This window comes from Elephas maximus, chromosome X (genome assembly GCF_024166365.1).
Source record: "Elephas maximus indicus isolate mEleMax1 chromosome X, mEleMax1 primary haplotype, whole genome shotgun sequence".
NCBI lineage: Eukaryota > Metazoa > Chordata > Mammalia > Proboscidea > Elephantidae > Elephas > Elephas maximus.
In genome coordinates this window covers 37,579,158-37,596,926 of record NC_064846.1, presented here as the reverse complement: position 1 = coordinate 37,596,926, position 17,769 = coordinate 37,579,158, and the positions used below count along the sequence as shown (strand labels likewise).

Sequence of the window (17,769 nt, the reverse complement as noted above, 5' to 3'; positions counted from 1 at the left end):
AATAATCCCATGAGTATAATGGGTTTTCTGTGACCCTGATTTTAAATTAAAAAAAAAAAACCACTGCCGTCAAGTCTATTCTGACTCATAGCGACCCTGTAGGACAGAGTAGAACTGCCCCATAGAGTTTCCAAGGAGCGCCTGGCGGATTTGAACTGCTGACCTTTTGGTTCGCAGCTGCAGCACTTAACCACTACGCCACCAGGGTTTCCCGATTTTAAAGAAGCCACTCATTAAGTATAAAGGTAATGTCTCAGAATGATAAACCAACTGCCTTCAGGTCAACTTTGACTCGTGGCAACCCCATGTGTGTGACGGTAGAGCTGTGCACCACAGAGTTTTCAATGGCTGATTTTTCAGAAGTAGACTGTCAGGTCTTTCTTTCAAGAAGCCTCTGGGTAGACTTGGGCCTCGAACCTTGAGGTTAACAGCTGAGCACGTTAACCACTTGCACCACCCAGGGACTTCTCAGAAAGGTTATACCTACCCAAACTCAACAACAATTGGGAAATGGGCTTACTGCAATTTTCTTCAGGAGTATGCGTAGCAACCGAAGGGCCTCAACACGCCTCAGAGCCAGCAGGTACTTCCTCTCCTTCCACTCCTCTGAGGAGTCAGGTTCCTGAGACACCTCAGCTTTGGCTTTGTCCTTCTGTTTCTTTCTCCGATGTCTGTCTCTTTCCTTCAAGACTCGCCTCCTGACCCTGGCCTTCCTCCTCTTTTCCTGGGTTTTCCTCTCCTCGTCTTTTCTTTTTCTGGAGAATGATTATGATTACCATAAACTATTCAGATGGTATTTATTAGATATTTGACCCCCACCCCCACTTTCCCCCACCCCGTCACCAGGGGAGTAGAGATGGTTTAGGTCTCCAGGAATCGACCGCTGCTAACCCCAGGGCCTGGGACAGACAACTTATGATTAAAAAAAAAAAAAGGCAAACAATTTATGAGCAGGCCCTTTGCATCAGTCAAGGGGGAAAGACATATAATCTGATTTGGGCAAACAGAAGCATGTAAAGGAGACCTTATGCTGCAATGTTGTTGTTGTTATCTGCCGTCAAGTCAGCCCCCGACTCATGGTGACCTCATGCACAACAGAAGGAAACACTGCCTGGTCCTGTGCCAGCTCCGTGATCAGTTGTGGATCAGACCATTGTAATTCATAGGGTCTGAATTTCAGAAGTAGATTGCCAGGCCATTCTTCCTAGTCCATCTTAGTGTGAAAGCTTCACTGGAACCTGTTCAGCATCATAGCAGCACACAACCCTCCACTGACAGACAGGTGGTGGCTGCACATGAGGTGCATTGGCTGGGAATCGAACCCAGGTCTCTTGCAGAGATAGAGTATCAAAAGAAGGAGGCTACAGAATTCAAAGGAAAGGGCCTCTAGCCCCCACTTTCTCAAGCCACAAGCAGGAACCATTGGATCCAGCTTTCAAAGTGGTGATTTTATTTATTTGTTTATTTGTTTCTTTATTTATTTATTGACATCAAAACCTTCTGTGGGTTGGTTTCACACAGGCAAATAAAGATAGTCAAAGCACTCAGAACCTCTTAAGGGTGAGAACTGGTCCTTGGCACACATTACTTAACACAGTGTACTATCATAAAAACATGCTGGCCTAAAAGAATATTGGCTTTTTTGCTGCTGTTTTCTGAAAACTATAACTGTTGTGGTTAGGCCCTTACAGGAACATGGGGAGAGGGAAAGAAGGAACAATTACCTGAGGAGTTAGGACTTTAGCCAAAAGCCGACTGATTACCTAAACTGCATGTTCAGCCTAGAATTTTGGAGGTAATAGTTGTCTTGACTGGGCTCAAGCTCTAGCCAAGTTTCACAGACATGAATCTCAGGTAGTTCCTGTCACCCCACCAGGCAAAAAAGTGAGAGGCATATGTAAGGGTACCCTTTATCTCCTTTTTGGAATCACTACAATTTACATGGAAAACTAGAAGAATAAACATGGAAGGGGAGGGGCCAGAAGGTAAAACTGGTTTTCAGAACCCTATAATTCTGGCCCATTTATATCCTCTTGGTAAGCCTTTGGCAATCCAATAGTCTTTTCTAGGCTCAAACCCCTAAACTGGGAAACAACTATAAACTTAAGAAATAAAGATGGAAGCTCCTTAAATTCACAGAAAGAACTCAGGCCAAAAATGAAAATGGTCCCAACAAATTCATGCCTTCTTGCCTATGGGTTAGTTTGATTATTGACCATTAATGGAACGGAATTTTTTCCAGACCTAAATTTTTTTTTTTTTTTACAGTGGTAGGCTAGAATCTCCACTATAAAAGTTCCTGGTGTTTTTATCATTTCTTCCCAGACATTTTCATCTAGTCCCATCATTCCTTACCACTTGTTCCTCTAACCAACATATTTTGTTTGAAGTCTGCTGTTTTCAACTGTTTTGTCACTTTGGTTTTATAACAGCACAGTTGAAAGACTGTATATTTCAATGGAGTTTTCCAGTCTGGGCCAATTCTTGCACCTACCTCAATGTTATCTATCAAGTCTAGTCATTTACCCAAAAGGATAAAGCCATAAACCAAAAGAAAAAAAAAAAACCTCTTCATTAAAGTTGGTCTCCTTACCTTTCAGCTTCTTCCTCTTCTCTCTTCTTTTCTTTTTTCCTTTCTTCCTCCAGCTCTTGTAGTTTTAGCCTTTCCTGATTCCTCCTCCTTATAGCTCCTTCACTGAAGTGTTTGGTTGTATCAAACATAACCTGCTCCAAAACAATTCAAAGTTTCACTAGAAAAGTTTGTCAGCTGGCCAAGTGTGTCCTAGGCCAGAAGGATAAAATGAAGATGGTATATGTCATTTCAAAATCAAGCGAATTCAAAATATCTTCTCCATCCCAGTACCCATACTGCTCCGTTGCTCGTCAGCCTCCTGCTGAACAGCACTTGTGAGCTCCAGGATGTTCTCTGGCAGAATCCTTGAGAAGCTCACTTCACATACAATCACAGGCAGCTTCACAGTGCCCTTACAGGCACAGGCTCTGAGAGACCTGAGTAAATCACCCCTGGTTTGTTATAAAAATCAACTGCGTTAAAGCATTTTTTTTTTAATCACCAGAGGCAAAAACAGCCTAAAAGGGGGTGGGAGGAAGCAAGATGCAAGAAGACTGACCTAATGAGACATAAGATCTGGCTATCATGATTATTAACCTACTGTTCAAATCTTGAAATAAAGTGAAAATCTGATTGAGAATTACAAATAGATTTGCTTAAAAAAAAAAAGAAGCAGAAGTAGCTATTTAAACATGCGCGGGAATGATAAACAACAACTCTGTCATCACGGTTACCTTTGGGTGGAATGTGACCAAAGGAGGAGTACGTCAAGGGGCTGATTCTCATCTTACTGGTAATGTTTTACTTTTTAAGCTGGGCAGTTATACACAGATGGTCATTAGAGTGTTTGCCGTATCTTAGCTCTGACTGACTAGCTCATGACTTTAAAACAATATTTTAACATAAGGAGCGTGTCATATGGAGTCCCTGGGTGGTACAAATGGTTAACGCCCTTGGCTGCTAACAGAAAGGTTGCAGATTTGAGTCTACCCACAGGCACCTCAGAAGAAAGTCCTGGCAATCTACTTCCAAAAAATCAGCCACTGAAAATCCCATGGAGCACAGCTCTACTTTGACACACACAGGGCTGCCATGAGTCAGAGTTGACTCGACAGCAACTGGCACTGTAACTGGAAACTTCACATTCACAGGAAGCTAGTGAAGCTCAAAGTCCAAATTAATGCTAAAGACTGATTTAGAGAAAAGAGAGGGTTTAGCTGCATCCTTTTTTCCACTGCTGGATAAAGACTTCAAGGGGTGATGACCAAAGCATTCAGATCAATGAAGTGATATAACTGGGTAAAAAACCAAACCTGTTGTCATGGAGTCAGTTCTGACTCATGGCAATCCCATGTGACAGAGTAGAACTTCTCCATAGGATTTTCTTGGTTGTAATCATTACAGAAGCAGATCGCCAGGCCTTTCTTCCAAGGCACCTCTGGGTGGGTTTGAACCACCAATGTTAGTAGCCAAGTGCAAACTGCTTGTGTCACCTAGGGACCCCATGACTGGATAGACAGGCTGATTTTGAAAATAAAGGATCCAACTTTGTTGACATTATATTTTAGCAACTTATTTGACAGACCACCTGAAAATACAGACTGTGATCCAAAGAGTAAAGAGGGAGTAAACAGCTCTTCTTGTGGTTTCAAACTGCACAAATCCCACTCAGCAACGTGTCAAATAGAATCAGCATATGAAATAGTTCCATAGAGGTCATGAAGAATCCTTTAAAGTCTTCAAGAAGTTTCAGTCAAATATTTCACAGGTGGAATAACTAGGGCTGTAAGAGATGATCTGACCCATTCTTTGTTTCCTTCTCTCTGACTGGATTAGGACCCTTAATCACACGTAGGACACAGGCTATGTTGCTGGTGATACTGCCTGTTTTCCAAAGGCAGTATCAGTGATGGTTCTTCTATTCATTTCAACCACATTTATACAACATTTACTCTAGACAACATCCAGTGCTAAGTACTGTGGGGAATACGGACATACTCCTTTCCCTCAAGGGGCTCATAATATAGGAGAGGAGTTCAGCCATGTATATCAATAGCTTTAATACAGCAGACAATGTGAGAAATGCTAAAGGATAAGTAGGGACAAAGTGCTTTGGGAACACAGGGAAGAACTGAAGGGGGCAGTATTTCATGAAGATGGTAGCCTTGGATAATGGATAGGATTTCACCATCTGGAGATTGGGGTAGTAGGGAGATTCCAGGAAGAGGAAATATCAGGTGTAAAGAAAGACACAGCAGAGAAAGCCTGAGAAGCATTTGGAGATTAGTCAGTAATTCCACTTAGCTGGAGACTAAGGGGTGGGAAGAGGAGGTTGGGAGGAGAAAGTTCGAAAGGTAGGTTGGGGTAAGATTGTGGAGGACCATAAGTGCCCTGCTAAGGAGTTTCGACTTTATTCTACAAGCACTGACAATCTTTCTAGCAGTGCTGTTTTCTCAACACAAGGGCTTCTGAGTTCTTAAAAATCTGTCTTTCAAGCAAAGTCTTCCCCCCTCTGCTAACCCATACCCCAGGTATCAAAACCTGAAGCCCGTATGTCTTTTCTTTAACAAGAAAAGTTCCAAATGAAGAAACCAAAGCCACGATAACCAAGATTCACATCTCAGAAACAGATAATATAAGAGCTCAAGATGGTTATTAATACCTTACTAGTTATTATGCAATAAAGATCACTCATATATTCATATTATTCCTGGGTGTAGGGACAGAATGAGAAGGAAAAAAGAACAATTGCCACAGTTTATCACCTGATCTGTGGCCCTAAGATAGTCACATGGGTTGTGACCCCAAAAGTAAAGAGGAGAGAAACTGCATGTATCCCTCTCTCTCAGCAACTTGTCAAATAGAATAAGCATATGAGATAGCTCCATAGGGGCCACGAAGAATCCTTTAGTGCCCTCAAAAAGTTGGGGCAGAGTCCCAGGTTATAACAACCATTACTTTAAAACCACAACTAGCAGCATGCCTAACTGCAGAAGAACAAGTACTCAAATCAGGATATTGTTTTTCTTCTTAAACACTTACTTACTGTCATGGATTGAATTGTGTCCCCCCAAAATATCTGTCAACTTAGCTGGGCCATGAGTCCCTGTATTGTGTGACTGTCCACCATTTTATGTGATTTCCCTATGTGTTGTAAATCCTATCACTATGATGAAATGGAATGCATTAGTGGCAGTTACATTGATGAGATCTACAAGATTAGAGTGTCTTAAGCCAATCTCTTTTGAGATATAAAAAGAGAAGTAAGCAGAGAGACAGAGGGACCTCATACCACCAAGAAAGCAGAGCCAGGAGCAGAGCACGTCCTTCGGACCTGAGGTTCCCACGTTGAGATGCTCCCAGACCAAGAGAAGATTGATGACAAGGACCTTCCTCCAGAGCCAACAGAGAAAGCAAGCCTTCCCCTGGAGCTGACATTCTAACTTTGGACTTGCAGCCTACTAGACAGTGAGAGAATAAATTTCTCTTTGTTAAAGCCATCCACTTGTGGCATTTCTGTTATAGCAGCACTAGATGACTAAGACACTTACTAATGACAACCCAAATTTTTACATTACCTATAGATCAGAGCTTAGTGGGATCCAAGGAAATTTATTCTAGTAGTTCCCTTCCAGCTTTTACTCAGGACCACCTGAACAGTAAAAATAAAAGCAACTCTGGCCACTTCTTACCTTAATGTTACATGCCAGAGCTTTCCCATCATCCCCTTTAAGCATTAACTTCATTCCTCGAAGGGACTCCATGGCTTTTACAAAGTCAGTTGACTCTTGATATTGTATAAAGGCCTCGAATGTCTGCAAGCCAAAGCTAAAATTTCCAAAGCTCCCACCAGTCATTACTTCTCTGTAGGGGTCAAGCATAGGAATATCCACATTCTTGATCTTCCCAAAACTTTCAAAGACGACACGAAGAATCTCTTCACATGGCTTCTCCCCACTGGAACCTTTAGGTGCAAACCACTTACAGGGCAAGCCTTGGAAATATATAGAATCTGGGCTTTTATCATGGTCCTGCTCTTCAGTCCCATCACTCAAAGAGGTCTCCTTTGCCTTGGGGAAATGTTCCCATTCTCCCTGGGCATCTGTAGCCACTACTTTTAAGTCGGTTTTCAAACCGTTCAGCTTGATGATTTTCCCATGTAACTTTGCCTTCAGGATCTGAACCAAACTTCGGGTTTCAGCCTCACCCTCAAATCGAATGAAGTCCTTGGTACTCTTGGAGAGCCGAACTGTGGTAAACTGGTCAGGACAAATCAGGCTTTTGAGCTGATCAAGAACTTCCCAGTTAGAGAAGGGTCTCACAGGTTCTGTACTCTCTGGGAGCAACACATTGATCATCAATTTTGCTATGGGCTTGAGGTAGAGGTGCTGAGCTGCACAGAGCTCTGTTGCCTCAGAGTTATCATACACCACTGTGACCGTCATGGTGGCCTCAGGATCTCTTAGAGAGCAAAAGAGAAAAATTTGATATAAATGGAGCAAAACACAGATTTGAATTTTGAAATGGTGCTAACATTGCTGGACTTATGCCAAATTCGTAGGGAAAAAGTATACTATTGGTAGAATTAAATTAATCTCTTCCATTTGTTTTGTCTGTTTTAGAGTTTTCAAAGAGTTTCCATACACTATGCCTCAGTTTCCTCAACTGTAAAATAGAGATAGTAGGGTTTCTGGAAGGATTAAATGAGTGAATGTGTGTGAAATCCCTAGAACAGTGCCTGACACATAGGAAGTTCTCAATAAACATAAGCTATGACTATTATTATTAGCAGTAATAGTGTTACTTTATCTCATTTGATTGATGAAGCAACCTGTGCATAGGTAGTTTCATGCCTGTTTTATAGTTGGGGAAATTCAGATAGATTCAAGAAAATTAAATGACTTGTCCATACAATAAGACCCCAAGATTCCAAGCCTCCAATCAAATGTACAATTATTCTCAAATGTAAAGTCCTATAAAAACCTGCTGGAGTGGTACAGAAACAGGGCAACGGTAAAATACACGTAGCACATTCATGAACACGCACCCAACTGATAGTTCTAACCTAGGCATGTGATTTAGTATCTTTTGTCTAGGTTGTTTTCAAGTCTTACATGGAAATAAACATCTACTCCTATTCCTCCAGTCTGCTGACTTTAACTAAATTGAACTCCAAGTTCAAGTGAGGAGGGGACAACCTCTTCTACTGATGACAGTGAATTTGCCCTCTACTTTGGAACTGGGAAAACTTCAAAACATGAATGCTTACTGGCATTTCATACTAACAAACTCTTTTGAGCTGTTTCAAGGTGAGTAAGATCATTAACAGTGGGAATAAGGGGTTTCTGTTCCTATTTGCTTACTTAAAATATCATTTCCCAATAATGGAGTTTTTTTCTAAAAGTGGGTTTTGTTCAGAGTATATGTCACCTAAGTTGTTAAATGTTGTTAACTTCAGATTTAGACCCAAATATGTATGGCCAGATGTTGGAAATTCTAACACAAAATTTACTACTAAATCTTGGGTAACTTTTTAGGCACAGAATTCTTTAATAGCTGTCCCTGAAGGACAACTCAAGTCAACTTACCTTCAGGAGACAAGGATTGTATAGGCTTTTTAAAAGGTTATCAAAAGCAGTATCCTTAGATATTAGGTTCCAGAAATCCTTATATGATAGCAACACTGAACTAGGATGAGAATAAATGGGTTTTCTTTCTCCAAAAATATTATCTAAATAGCAAAATAAAGAAAAAAATCCAATTAGTTTGGTGTACTGAGCAATATAAATACGAACCAACACTAAGCTCCTTTAGGAGAAAAATAAATTTGATATTCAATAATGATATACTGAACTGAACGATTTACTGCCCGTAGGTACTTATTTATACAACCCAACTTAAAGCAACATCTTTTTAAAAACAGTCCAGAAAAAAAAAATTTAAGAGATAGAGCTAGCCACTACAAAGTAATCAGGATGTCAAGTTCTCCATTTAGTCCAGTGATACTGTCTTTGTTTCAACATTTTAGAATGCATCTCTTGGGTTGATTTCAAAGCCTGGATTACATTCTTTTAATTGGCCTCGGCTGAGGTCAACTTGTAAATTCTTTTATCATAGATTTGATATTTAGAAATCACCCAAAAATATTTAGAATCATGAATGCTGGATAGAATGAACAACTATAAAGAACAAACTGGTTTTCTTAATTGACTTATTATCCTCCTTAGATGGAAATTCCAAGACAGAGTCTAATTATTTTTTTTTAATAATTTTTATTGTGCTTTATGTGAAAGTTTACAAATCAAGTCAGTCTCTCACACAAAAACCCATATACTCTAATTATTTTTTAAGTGAGTGGGTACATCATTGGAATGAGAATAGAGCACTAAAAGATGACAACTTTGAAGGATGACATTCATTTGACTGTTGTGGTAGAAAGACTACAAAAGTGACCCTGATTCTCCCCCTTTCCATGTATCCACATCCTTTGCAGTGTAGCTTTGAGATATTCCTATCATGAGCTAGAGTCTATCTTTCCCCAGCCCTTGAATCTGGTCTGGCTTTTTTACTTGCTTGGGCCAACAGAACGAGGCAGAAACAGCAGAGAGACAGTTCTAATCCTAGGCTTCAAGCACCCCCGATCTCCCTTGGGACCTGCCCACACTACAAAAACAAACCTGGGATAGCCTGCTGGATGATGAGAGACCACATGAATAAGAGCCCACTTGTCACAGATGAGCCATCCTAGACTGGTCAGCCCCAATAAACCCACCAACTGACCACCGACACAGGAGCAAGTCCAGCCAAGATCAGCTGAAACTGGCCAGATCAGCAGAACAGCCCCACCAACCTTGGAAGAAATAATAAATGGTGGTTGCTTAATTCATTAAGTGTTGGGATGGTTTGTTACGCAACAAGGCGAACTGATACAAACATCTAAATTTTAATTAGTTTCAAGATATAAAATTCCAATTCAATCGGTTTTACAAAAACAAATGAGAATTATGAAAACCAATTTCTGGGAGAATTGAAAAAACATGGCACCTTCATATCTCGCTAGAGATCACGTAAAATTACATCTTTTTTCTAGAATAATTTGGCAAAACAAACCAAGAATCATAAAAATAGTCACCCTCTTTGATCCAGTAATTTGCTCCACAAATTTATCCTAGGGAAATAGCTTAAAATAAGAAAAAAAAAATGTATGAAGCTGCTGATTGTAGTGCCATTTTAACTACAATCTTATCAAGACTAAGTATACCTTGGAAGAAAGTTCAGAGATTGTGTTATGATGTTTTTGCCAAGCAGTTTTAAAAAATTTTTTACTGATTTAATCAAACTCTTAATAGATTCATTTCTTAATCATTTAAAATTATGATTGATATAAATGCATCTTATTTAAAACTTCAGTTTCTTGTTCCACTTAAGATTAAATTCACAATTACTATTAAAAATCATCAACTTTTTAAAACTAAATCTATGCTTCATATGTGTCACAAACAGCTAACACTTTATGGTGATTTCTACACAGTAAAACAAGTTTCTATAATTTAGCCATGCTTTCCTGAACTGTAATAAAGATTACTGGCAAATTTGGAAAGCAGTGAGTCAAATAGTATTTTACAGTATTTGGTGCACTGTATTTCTGACATTTTTAAAAAACTGGCTATTGCTTCCATCCTGCACTGAAGCAAAAACAAGCAGTAAATTCTATACCAGGGGTCACAACTCAGATGACTACAGCAGGCAACAAGATGGTATCAGTAAGCAAAGAATACTGGGCAGAGACTGGGGACCCAGACAGTACATGTTCAGTCTAAAAAGGGTAACTGCTACTTAGCACCAGCTGCCATGAGGGAAGGAAGTTCTAGGAAGGCCAGATACCCCTATTATTCAAGAGGAGTTGGAAACCCAACCAGAATGTTCCTTAGAAGTAGGGATGGCAAGGCTTCCACATTCTTACTCTGATCATGTCATCAACAAAGACCAAAAACTAGAAAAGGAAATCATGTTTGGTAAAGTAGAAAGCCAATGAAAACAAGGGAAACTCTCAATGAGGTGGACTGATACAACCCCTGCAACAATGGACTCAAACATACCAACAATCATGAAGACAGCACAGGACCAGACAACATTTAGTTCTGTTATACATGAAGTCACCACGAGTCGGAGCCCAGGTGACAGCAACTAACAACAATAATGTGAAATCTGAGTTTTAGATGTTGGCTATCAATTCAAAAAAATTGAAAGCACTATGCGGGCCCCATTTGGCTTGCCATTCTATGACCTCTGTTCTAGAGTCTATTTTTTCACTGGCGCCTCTCCGGTGTTAGGACCCTAAACCTTAATTATGAAGCATTCAAGCTCTTTTCTGACATTCCCAAGAGAAATTGTTTTTAAAATAAAAAACACTAGTCTCCTTTAAAATCCTCACAACTCAAAGTCCTGTTTCTCAATAACAAGAACAATAAACTGAGACATTTGTTCTTCTCCTATCTTCCCCAATTGTTCACAGGTTTTAGCTCTTAAAATTATTCGCTTATGATGAATCACTTAAGATGAAATATTTTTATCTTGAAATAATCTCCCAAAATAGACAGCTAATTTTCAAACCTTATTTTTGAAAAAAATTATTGAACAATAGGTAAATGTATAGAGACCAATATTCATTGGTGGTTACCTGGGGCGGGAGGGAAGAGGAAAGGGGGAGCCATTGTTTAGGAAGCAGAGGGTGTTTATGGTGATGGAAACTTTGGCAGTGATTATGGGTGGTGTTGCATAACATGATTAATGTAATTGATACCACTAAATTGCACACCTGAAAATACTGAATTGGAATGTTGTGTTATATAATTTTTACAACAGTAAAAAAATTTTATTAAGGACCTAATGGGTACCAAGTAGAAGGTTTTTTACGTATGTTAGGTCCTCAATGCTACAGCAATGTCATTGGCAACTTCTTGCAGGTCACTGAAGATGAACTAGCACAGTGCCTGGCACATGGATGCACAGTTATTCATTCTTTTTGTGAAGCTTCTTAAGTTTTTCCTCAAGCAAAAAAACACTAACAAAAAAAAATGAAAGAAAGAAGGAGGAGGAGAGAAAGGAGAAGAGGAGGGAGGGAGGGAGCAAGGTAAGAAAGGAAGAAAGAAAGGACATAAAAGGTAGATTTGTGTCTACCATCCTCACTATCTGTGACATGGAAGAATGTCCATGATACTTTTTTGAGGAAGAAATAAAAAGCAAAAGTAAATTATAGAATAATAATGTGCAATATAACCCTGTTTTGCAAAAGTAATATAATAAAGGTAATATAAACGTGCACACATACACACCTGCCTCCATATATAAAATCTGGAAAGGATGTACATCAAATTGTTAAGAGTATTTCCCCTGGGAAGTGGATTGGGAGTACAGGAGAGGAATGGGAAAAAAAAGGAAGAAAAAAGAGGAAACACACAATGATAATGACAAACTATTAAAAGGAAGCAATTGACAACTGCTGACACAAACTTGCCCAGGAAAAGGGTCAAAGCAAATTAACACAGTAACAACTCCTTTCCTGCCACCAAAGACACGACTCTATCTGCCAGACTCTATCTGCCATCGTTGTAAATGCATATAGGTGACAGAACCTATAATCAAAGTTTGTGACTGAAGCCTGGGAGATTACAATAGGGCTTTGAATAACAAAGAAGAGTTTGGCAACTTTAATGCTAGCTACTTTTTTACACCATAGGCTGCAGAATTTATTTTTTTAAAACCGCTTTATTGATTTATAATTGATATAAATAAATTCCACGTTTAAAGCGTTCATTTTGGTAAGTTTTGATATACATACTGTCATGGATTGAATTGTGTCCCCCAGAAATATCTGTCAACTTGGCTAGGTCATGACTCCTTTGTAGGATTGTATGATTGTCTACCATTTTGTCTTCTGCTGTGATTTCTCTGTGTGTTGTAAATCCTATCACTATGATGTAATACGATGGATTAGTGGCAGTTAGATTGATGAGGTCTAAAAGATTAGATAGTGTCTTAAGCCAATCTCTTTTGAGATATAAAAGGGAGAAGCGAGCAGAGAGACGTGGGAACCTCATACCCCCAAGAAAGCAGTGCCAGGAACAGAGTGCATCCTTTGGATCCAGCGTCCCTGCACCTAAGAAGCTCCTAGTCTGGGAGAAGATTGATGAGAAAGCTGACACAGAAAGCCTTCCCCTGGAGCTGACACCCTGAATTTGGACTTTTAGCCTACTTTACTGTGAAGAAATAAATTTCTCTTTGTTAAAGCCATCCACTTGTGGTATTTCTGTTATAGTAGCACTAGATGCCTTAGACAGAATTTGGTACCAACAGACTAGGGTGCTGCTCTAACAGATACCTAAAATGCGGAAGCCATTTTGAAGCTGTGAATGGATAGAGGAGCGACAGCGGCAGAGGACCAGCACAGCAGAGAACCTGCAGTGGCAGAAAAGCAGCAGTAGCAGCAGAACCAGGAGACCAGTGCAAGATGGCACTGGAGCCGACCCACGGAGTGAGAGAGCTCAGTGCCTGTGCGCAGCAGGCTTACCGGCAGAGTGGGGTGCCTCTAGGAACTTATCGGTGGAGCTGCTGCGCTTTGGAACACTTGCCCCAGCAGGGCAGATGCAGGTGTGAGGCCCGAGGGCCAAGAGACCAAGGAACCAGGAAGCAGAAGCTGAAGAGACAAGGAACATAGGAAGCCGAGCTGCCTCAGTCTCAAAAGGTATGGCCAGGACCTCTGGAGTTTCAAAGGGTGGAGCCATGGCCTCTGATGTTTCTAAGGGTGGAGTCACCACTCAGATGGACCAGGAGAATGGTGTGTCTAAAGATGAGGGAGCAGAGTTGCCGTCCCAGTGGGCCTGGGAGGCGGAGCTGAAGCCCAAGCCAAGGGGCCTCCACTCAGAATCTGGAAAATGTGGCCAACACCTAGAGTCTAAAGGGCAGGGCCATTGTGTAAATGGTCTCAGAGGAGACAGGTATTTGCAAAGCCTTGAGGGCTAATGTAATGTGTTCTAACTGACTTGCTTGGTGCCTGTTATGCCTTCTTTCTTTCCAATTTCTCCCATTTGTAATGGAAATGTGTAGCTTGTGCCTGTTCCACTACTGTACTTTGGAAGCAGATAACTTATACTTTGCATTTCACAGATGAAGAAAAAGTTTTGGATTTTGGACTTGGAATTGAATTAAGACTTTTGTTATGATATGATGGAGTGAATATGTTTTATGTGTGGCAAGGATGTGAATTTTGGGGGCCAAAGTGTGAAATGTCATGGATTGAACTGTGTCCCCCCAAAATATCTGTCAACTTTGGCTAGGTCATAATTCCCTTGTATGATTCTCTACCATTTTGTCTTCTGCTGTGATTTCGCTGTGTGTTGTAAATCCCATCACTATGATGTAATACACTGGATTAGCAGCAGTTACAATGATGAGGTCTAAAAAATTAGATAGTGTCTTAAGCCAATCTCTTTTGAGATATAAAAGAGAGAAGCAAGCAGAGAGATACAGGAACCTCATACCACCAAGAAAGCAGTGCCAGGAACACAGGGCTTCCTTTGGACCTGGGGTTCCTGTGCAAAGAAGCTTCTAGACAGGGGGAAGACTGATGAGAAGGCCAACACAGAGAGAAAGCCTTCCCCTGGAGCTGACGCCCTGAATTTGGACTTGGCTGTGAGAAAATAAATTTCTCTTTGTTAAAGCCATCCACTTGTGGTATTTCTGTTATAGCAGCACTAGATGACTAAGACACATACCCACTGTAAAACCATTCCACAATCAAGATATTGAACATATTCATCAGCCAGAAATGTGTACTGTGCTACTTCAAATTCTCTCTCTGTCTGCTTTCCTACCCCCACCCCTAATCCAGCAACCACTGATCTAGCTGCAGAAATTTTAAGTTATAACTGATTTATTTCATAACATAGCAAAAACAGGCAGATATTTCTGGAAAATACTCATGATTACATCCAATATTAAACTTTAACAGGTTCTTTCCTCTCAGTTAAATGAAAATACTGTCTCAACAGAAAGAGCCACATGAACCAGAGACTATATCATCCCGAGACCAGAAGAATGAGATGGCGCCTGGCTATAACCCATGACTGCCCTGACAGGGAACACAACAGAGAATCCCTGAGGGAGCAGAAGAGCAGTGGGTACAGACCTCAAATTCTCATAAAAAGACCAGACTTAATGGTCTGACTGAGACTAGAAGGACCCCAAAGGTCACAGTCCCCAGACCTTCTGTTAGCCCAAGACAGAAACCATTCCCAAAGCCAACTCTTCAGACAGGAATTGGACTGGACAATGGGATAGAAAATGATACTGGTGAAGAATGAGCTTCTTGGATCAAATAGACACATGAGACTATGCGGGCAGCTTCTGTCTGGAGGGGAGATGAGAGGGTAGAGGGGTTCAGAAGCTGGTGAAATGGATACAAAAAGAGAGAGTGGAGGGAGGGAGCGGGCTGTATCATTAGGGGGAGAGTAATTGGGAGTGTGTAGCAAGGTGTATATAAGTTTTTATGTGAGAGACTGACTTAATTTGTAAACTTTCACTTAAAGCACAATAAAAATTATTAAAAAAATACTGTCTCAACTCTAAACTTGTATGTACCAATCCTTGAATCCAGTTAAATCTGTATGAGGCCCTACTTTCCTCTTGAAAATAGATCTGAAAAGATCTGTTTTCCCCCACACACGATCCTTGCTTTTAACTAAGCCAAATAAACATATCCAAAAATATAAACCAAAAACAAGTAGAAGCACTGAGATAAGTTAGTAGGCTATAACCTAAAATTGATTCTTTAGAACCACTTCACCCCCACTAGGATAGCTATTATCAGAAAAATGAAAAACAGCAAGTGTTGGTGAGGATGTGGAGAAATCAGATCCTTCATCCATTGCTGTGAGAATGTAAAGTGGTACAGCTGCTATGGAAAGTTTGGCAGCCCCTCAAAAAGTTAAACAAAAAAATTACCATATGACTCAGCAATTTCTTGCCTAGGTATATACACAAAAGAATTGAGAGCAGGAATACAAACAGAAACCTGCACACCAACGTTCATTGCAGCATTATTCACAATAGCCAAAAAGTGAAAACAACCTAACTTTCCATCAACAGAAGAACGGATAAACAAAATGTGTTACATACATACAATGGAATATCATTCAGCCACTAAGAGAAATGAAGTCCTGATACATGCTACCACATGGATGAACCTTGAAAACATCATGCTGAGTAAAATAAGTCAGACACAAAAGGACAAGTATTGTATGATTCTGCTTATATGAAATACCTAGAATAGGCAAAAATGTATAGGGGCCAAAGTTTATCAGTGGTTATCAGGGACTGGAAGGAGGGGAAAATGGGGAGTTATTGCTTAAGGGGCACTGAGTTTCTGTGTGGATGACGAAAAACATGCGGAGACAAATAGTAGTGATGGTTGAACAATATGGTGAATATAATTAATGTCACTGAGTTGTACACTTAAAAGGGGTTAAAAAGTCAAAAGTTTTGTTACATATATTTTACCACAATAAAATTTTAAAAATTGATTTTTTTGAACAACCAAATTTGCCCTATAAATTCCTTTTTAATAGGTCTGTGCTTCAATTGACAATAATGGCATAATTCATTAATAAGTTTCTCATCACCTTCGTATGTATAGGTTAATTTACTCAATTAAGGTTTATTAAGAGCCTAGGATAAACCAGAGAAGCCCTGGTGGCGCACTGGTTAAACACTCAGCTGCTAACAGAAAGGTAGGCCATTGGAACCCATCAGCCACTCCTTGGAAGAAAGGTGTGGCAGTCTGCTTCCATAAAGATTTATGGCCTTGAAAACCTATGGGGCAGTGTTACTCTGTCCTATAGCGTTGCTATAAGTTGGAATAGACTCAACAGCAATGGGTTTGGTTTGGTTTGGGGTTTAGTGTAAACCAAGCCCTGATGGCAAACAATGTCGTGATCATGACCTCCAAAAATTATTAAAAAGTTGAATTTTAATAAAGATTTTAACTATTCTCATGTTCTCTTCCACCACATCTCCAACACACACACACACACACACAACATACATCTTTCTTCTAGCCTTGTGATTAAAAGCAACGCTACTAAGATGACTTATTCTTTATAGCTTTGCAGAGGGAAATGAGAGTGCCTCTAACTTTAAAACATTAGTTATTCAGTAATGTTTACACAGTGTGCATTCCAGCAATATCTTGTGTACATAGCTTTATGAAGGTATTTCACTCAACATGCTCCCCATGCCAGAACATTTCCAGTAGATTCTCAGAGGACGTGGCTACTTTCTTTAGTCATCTGGCCACCCCATCTTCTTTGCCTCTCTAAAAAAAAAATTTTTTTTTCTATCTAGTAACAAAGCTGACTGAATAACAGCAGAATAAGAGAATAGAGAGAAAGAATGGGCCTGAGATGTTCTCACAAGCCTGCAGTGCAGACTCAAGCAATTCTGCACTGTCCACACCTGAAGTCACCCCAATACCTTCCTTCTCTCACTTCAAAAAGAAGATACTAAAGAGATCCATCTTATACAGCTCAGGTTTTTTGATCAGAAATACAAACTTAAAAGTTTATGACTTGAGTCATAAAGTATCCATCCACGCATTCTCTCTTGCTCTTTCTCACTCTAACATTTGCTGTTAGAGTGCTAGCAAGGCCACTCAAATGAGGTTCACTTTTTAAAAACAGTGGAAGGAAAGACCATTTGCACAATTCGGTATCCTCTTTCGAAGTAGATCTTTGCTGCCTTTCTTTATTTTCCTCCAGGCATTTGAATATAAAAGTCAGTCATGTTGAAAACATTTAAGATGTATAAAATGATACCAACATATTTATGGAAGCCAACAGGGCAGCCACAATTTATGTGAGTCAGTCCAACCTAGCCAATTTCCAATTTTTTTGGCTAGCGCAAAATCCCAGTAAATCTTGACCAAATAGAAATATTCCTCGGCTTTTCAGTCAAGATGCCACGGATGAACATTCATGTGTTCTGACACATCATTAACCAGAACAACATTTTAAAAATGAGGCTGACCATATGCTGTGATGTCGTATAATTTAAAAATCACATCATTAAAATGAGCGGCACTCATTGTTGCAACAGTAGGAATACAGCCAATAGATGACCTTCCAAAGGACCAAATTCCCAAA

General features: G+C 40.0%; 1 protein-coding gene across 6 annotated transcripts in view; it reads right to left on the bottom strand.

Annotated features, from left to right (window-relative positions):
• Window positions 1-17,769, bottom strand: part of LOC126068936 (A-kinase anchor protein 17B-like) — a 119,223-nt gene that overhangs the window by 6,185 nt on the left and 95,269 nt on the right. For all 6 annotated transcript variants that reach the window (XM_049871711.1, XM_049871710.1, XM_049871715.1 and 3 more), the window contains 4 exons: window positions 8,161-8,303; window positions 6,265-7,033; window positions 2,594-2,724; window positions 521-755 (listed from right to left, as the gene is read on the bottom strand). In XM_049871711.1, coding sequence (XP_049727668.1) covers window positions 521-755; window positions 2,594-2,724; window positions 6,265-7,017 — 1,119 coding nt within the window. In that variant the 5' untranslated portion in view covers window positions 7,018-7,033; window positions 8,161-8,303. The remainder of the gene's footprint in view (window positions 1-520; window positions 756-2,593; window positions 2,725-6,264; window positions 7,034-8,160; window positions 8,304-17,769) is intronic.